The 6,000-nt window shown below is 36.4% G+C and overlaps 1 protein-coding gene across 6 annotated transcripts in view; it reads right to left on the bottom strand.

Annotated features, from left to right (window-relative positions):
• Positions 1-400: 400 nt before the first annotated feature.
• The window catches only part of GABPB1 (GA binding protein transcription factor subunit beta 1), a 58,744-nt gene continuing 53,144 nt past the window's right edge, over positions 401-6,000 (bottom strand). For all 6 annotated transcript variants that reach the window (XM_037156448.2, XM_053670060.1, XM_037156447.2 and 3 more), the window contains exon 9: positions 401-1,912. In XM_037156448.2, the coding sequence (XP_037012343.1) occupies positions 1,760-1,912 (153 nt within the window). In that variant the 3' untranslated portion in view covers positions 401-1,759. The remainder of the gene's footprint in view (positions 1,913-6,000) is intronic.

Raw genomic sequence — 6,000 nt, 5'->3', positions numbered from 1 at the left:
CTTTTTGTTGTGCAAGTAGGCAAAAGCATTTCCACCTACACCTCCCTCTTGGTCAAAGTCCAGTTTTAGATGATTTAAAATTTATGTCCAATTTAATAGAAAACTGAAAGGTTTTTTCCCCTCTTCCTTATATAGTTCTTAATTATGCCCTAAAGCCTTCTAAGAGTTTCCAAATAGCAACCATCAGGCTGACAGTTCACAGATCCTTTTACTGTATTAACAACTGGACTGATAACTGCAATGAAAGAATTAACAAATTCCCAAGGAGTTACTTCAAGGACTTTTAAGACACAATGTGAAGCATATATATTTTCATATGGTGAAATATGGCTTTAATATACAGAACAAAATTTTTAATTTGTGAATAAAATGTGGTCAACATATAAGTCTACACTGAATATATGTGGAAAAGATATTTAATTGTAAAATAGAAAAGTAGGCCAGAATACAGTTTTAAGGGTAATTGCTTCTTTTACAGTACAGGTAATCTAGAAGGGCCTTAGGGTTAAACATTTTCATAAAGCAATAAAACAGTAATGCAAGAAATTAAGCAAGAAAAATGGTTTGAAGTTACATTTTACAAAAATGAATGAATAGTATGTCAGAGTTTAATGTTCATACATTGTGGAACTCAACAATATTGTGATGAGAGCAAGTCACGGAACGAAGGGCTTTTAGAGGAAAAGTAAAAGTTATGGTAGACCTATCTATAGCATCACTATAGTATAAAAAGTTCTTGTTCTACATACAAAATCATTTTTTTCCATAAGAATAATTTCTTGGAGAAGGGAGGGGAATGAATCCATGAAATATTTCAGAAACCCATATGCTCTGAGTTTTCCAAAAACATTATCTTAAAATGTACTGCCTTAAAGTGCTTTCACGTGGAAATCATGATGGAAGGCACAGAATACAGTTTCACGTCCCCACTATGAAATTTTCAAAAAAGCATAGATTTTTGTAGTTTGCTAATTCAAGTTATCTTGTAAGCTGCTCCTTCCAAGAACACTATCATTTCAATAAAACCAGCTGCTAGCTTACTTAGTTAAGATGACCCTACAGAATAAAAGGGTTTTCCCCCTAGTAACTTTTGTCATCTTTGTGGGAAAAAATACCTATGCAAGTGATGCAATCTGAAATTATAAAACATGCAGAATATGTACAAACACAAAGTTTTAAAAATATTTGCTTCATATACATGTAAATCTACTTGGGTATAGCTGAAGTTGAACAAATATAAAAATTTATTTTCTAAAAAATGTTTTCAGAGAATCTGAGACAACTTAAAGCTGTACAAAGATTTCCTGGGAGAAATCTTCTCTTCGTATAGAAGTTTATAACTACAGGAGTAATTCCAGCATCAGTCCACCACATAATTATTACACAACATTTGGTCTAATCAACACCGATCACCCTTAAAACTGTTCTGTTTCTGAGAAATTAAGGTTCATACTAAAATCAAAAAGAATTCACAAAAACAGTGGCTTATTATTTTTGGATTTCTTCAACAATCTTTACCAACTCATTTAGAACTGTAAAAAAAGGAAAAACAAAAACTATTTACAGAATTCAGTTTTAAATACATTTGACAACTTCTAGTTTTATGTTACAAGAATTCAGACCGCATGGCTTAAGTCCAATGACCAATCTGTAGTCTCTTCTATTATCCTGTCTTCCCATGACTGCACCTTATTGTGTACAGTTCAAGATTGTATTCTCTCTTGACCAAAAGTAAACTCAAACCATACGTTCATTTCAACTAAACTGCTTCTTTATTAGTTTGAAGACGAGTCATAGCTTCTAATTTCTGTCTGTAGGCCTCTGCTTCCTGTTCTTTCTTTAGAAGCTGCTGTCGATACTTTTGGGCCTCTCGATTTGCTTCATCCAGCTGTTTCTGAAGAGCTTCTCTCTCCTAATTTAAAACAAAAAGCTGTTTTCAATTTTTGCACAAATACATTAACATCTACAAGCATGCATCCTTTAACGAGAAATTCGTAGTAGCTAAAAGTAGTCCTTTATTGATATTTCCTAGACATCTTGCCTTTTCAACCAATTCACTAATTAAAGCACCCAATTTCTGTGCTCCACACTGTGAGACACAGATTACAGTTTTTGATCCCCAGGGAAACATTTCATAATTAGAAATAAGACTAACACGATAAATGCAAATTGGATACCTTGTACTTTTATATGTACTACAAAAACTAGTGAAGAACTTTATGAAGGAAATATATATAATCATACCTCTTCATATATTTATCTGCATTTTTTCTGAAGGTAACACTTATAAGCAATATTTATTGAGCACACATTATATGACAAAACAAGGTAATTTCCAATGACAAGCCTCTGAGACAGATATTATGCCCATTATACAGATGAGGAAAACAATGCTCAGAAATGATGTACTTTCTCATGGTTAACAGTAAGAAAATCAGATTTATGACATGCCAACATTACTGCTTTTAAAACTATCTTTCTCTGTGATAGCAAGCAAGATTCCTCATCTCTAAAATGACAAGTGGTGGTCTAACTAGTGTTTCCTAAATTATACCATTTTACAAATCAATAAAATACTAATTTCTATATTGTGACTTGTTAAATTACACAGGCATAAATAAATTATTAAATTCCTCAATAAATTGAGAGCTGACTCAAATCTGGTCCTCCTCCTCAGTCTGCCTCCATTCAGTTGCCTAAGGAAAAACATTTTAAAGATTCTTTTCCCACACCTCTGGTAAGCATATGGACAAAAGCTCAATCTGCACATGCCCAAGCTCAAGTTACAGAGGCCCAGCACCAATTAGTGAGGTGGGGACTGAGGTTAGACTATTAATCACAAGAAAGGCCAGCCTCACACTGGACAGGACACTTGACCAGAGATCAGCATCTTGCCAGGGAAGAGGACAATCTGAAAGTCTCTTCACTGCCCCCAATGACCCTTGTCCACTGTGAACACCAAAAATTCCCTCTTCTTCATTATTCACATGGTCCACAAGGGGAAGCGTATCTAATACTCCTGCCTTCCTGTAATCCCATTCCCTGGGAATAAAGCTACATTGAATATTTATTTTTTCCAAGGGTTTATCAAATGTGGGAGTGAATGATTATGTAAGTCGTCTTCAAATCTTCCAATTACACAAAATGTACAAGAAGAAAAGTGTGTCTTTCATCTGCAATTTCAGAAATGCCGAAGCCCTACCCTCTTACATTTTCCTTACTCACTTCTTACCCTTATTCTCCGGGCAAGGTGAAAGAGTAGGAACAAATCAGAAAAGACACCCAAAAGAAGAACCTCATGGAAGCATCCAACGCTAGTCCCCCGGCAGTGAACTACGGAGGACTTTGAGCACACCAATGGGAAGGGTGGGAGGCGGGCGCTGCTTCCCAGGAGCTAGACTCCCACCACTAGCAAGAGCGCCTACAGCCATTCCTCAGTGTTTCAAAATTTCATGTGTTAAGAACAAAGACCCTTGAGAACAGGCTGACAGTGACCAGAGGGGAAGGAGAGGGGATAATGAGGGGAAAGGGTGAAGGGTTTGCAGGAACAATGATAAAGGACAAATGGACAATAAGAAAGGGGGGGATGGAAACAGGGGAGGGAGATGGGGAAGACTGGGGTGGTGGGGAGGGGTAGAGAGAAAAGGCAGAAAACTGTACTTGAACAACAATAAAAATGTTAAAGAAAAAAAGAAGAACTGAGATCCTTTGGGAGGCAAAGTTTTGAGTATGGAATAAAAAAAAAATTGCCCTGATTTGATAGGAAATATTGGAATAGATAATCTTCAGGTATCTTCTAGTATTAGCTATTTACCAACATTTAGAGAGAGCAAGGGATTCACAATTGTTTCAAAAGGTGAGAGCAAACTGAGTAAGGTAAATAAATAGTCTACAGTGAAGACAGTTTAGTCCTATTTTCTCTACTGTGTATTTTTATTGCAATTAGTAGAATATATCTTAATATAAATTAAAAAGTATAGTTAACATTATTAAAGTCTGTGTTCTCATTTTTTATTTCTCAGATACACAGGTATTGGGGGAATCTTTTTGGCATCTCACTTTTCGAACCAAATAAAAACATCTAAACAGTGGGAAATATTACTTATTTTACTCAAAAGATCCTGTTTCCAAATTTATTTGTCAAATATTTACTGAACATATGTTACATGCAAGACACTTGCTTAATGCAAACAGTGACATTGTTGTTTCAACAGACGGACAGTGCAGCAGACTGACATTTGAGATCTGTCTTTACCGGTAAAAGGTAATAATACCAACCAGACGGCTTTGACCTTTCACACTGAAAACACAATAAAATTCTGACATTTTTAAATAGACATACTTTAGCTACTAATATGTAATACTAAAGTATTTTTCCTTTAACAGTCTAACATTGAAGGATTCCAAGAAAATAAATTCTGGTCAGATGTGGTAGCAATAGAAGCCAATCGATCTGGCAGCCGCAGACACACACACTGAGAAACCCAAACGTGTTATACTCTGTATAACGAGTTCTTTTTTACTTCCTTCAAAGCAGAGTTTCTCCATCTCAGCGCTGATATTTCTGAGCAGATAATTCCTTAGTGTGGGGCCAGTCTTGTGCATCATTGTAGGATGTTTAGCAGCATCCCTGGCCTCTACCCAAACGTCAGTGGCATGCCCCTAGTCGCAATAACCCAAAATGTTCCCAGACGCTGCCAAATGTCCCGTAGGGTAAAATTACCCCAGCTGAGAACCACTACCTTAGAGACTTTTCAGGTGAATGACCAAACTGTCACTTAAGAGAGAAGTATAAAAATCTGCCCCCAAGAAAATAAATTCAAAAGAACCACTTCATGTATTATAAGGAAATAATAACCCGGTTTGATGGAAACACCAGAGGTCTCTTCATTCTATAAGCCCAGCCCATCTCCACCGTCTAACTCGCTGTATGCTTCCAGATCTCGCTGTAATAGCCCTAAGAGATCGTGCAACTGTGCCTTAAATTTCTGCTGGAGACTAGGATTTCCATCACCAGAAAACTCCAATTACTAAAAACAAACCAAACTGAAACCACTGCTCTTCGTACCAAGTTAAAACTCTATCCCCTAAGTTCCATCGCCTTGGTTCTAGTGAATTCACACACCTCCGCTCACACTCTACTGTTATTTGCGATCCTTCTCTCTGGTTTCTGAAACACTGTAAGAGAGGAATCAGGTGGAACTTTAGGGAAAACAGCAACTCTCACGTTAGATAAATAAAGGTACAGGATGCACATTCAATGTTTTAAAAATGCAACTGATTAAATTTAGCAAGTTGATGGTTTAATAAACATTCCAGTAATTTTAAAATGTTTCATTGAACGGGTAAAGCAAAGTACACAACAAAATATTTTCCACCCTATATGCCAGAAATAAAGATCATATGGCGTATCAGGAAAAAGATATTTTAAAAATGACTAAATAAGTATATAATACTTTCCAATGGATCAAACTGTCAGTTTGTAAGATCTTCAATGCACTGCCCTGGCCAGGTGGCTCGGTTAGTTAGAGCATCGTCCTGATAGCCTAGTGAAGGCTGCGGCTCGATCCCCAGTCAGGGCACACAACAGTAAACCAAGGGGCGCATGACTGGTGGAGCAAAGTCTCTCTCTCTCTCTCTCTCTCTCTCAAATCAACACAAAATTTTTTTTGAAAGAACTTCAATGTACTAAATATCACCCTGAAAACAACAAAACAATTCACCCTTAATAAAGTGATAATTTTACCAAATATTGTGGTCATACCATGAATCAGACCATCTTTTCCACTAAAAAATTCTTTGTGATTGTGGCCAAAGATATACCAGTCTTACATTTAAATGAATTTGGGCAAGGATAATTCCTAATTGTCCTCAGTCAGAATTATGTTGCTTTTTAGTGACTTTAAAAAAATAATCCTGTCTGGGTAAGAGTGAGGGTAGGTAGATACACTTCGCTTCCTCACACCAAAAGAAGGACAACAACCAATTTAAAAATAAAAG

The sequence above is a fragment of the Artibeus jamaicensis genome, unplaced genomic scaffold, assembly GCF_021234435.1.
Source record: "Artibeus jamaicensis isolate MK-2021 breed Jamaican fruit bat unplaced genomic scaffold, CSHL_Jam_final contig_548, whole genome shotgun sequence".
NCBI classification, from domain to species: Eukaryota; Metazoa; Chordata; class Mammalia; order Chiroptera; family Phyllostomidae; genus Artibeus; species Artibeus jamaicensis.
Note: the sequence above shows the minus strand (reverse complement) of the source record. Positions and strands in the feature narration are given on the sequence as shown.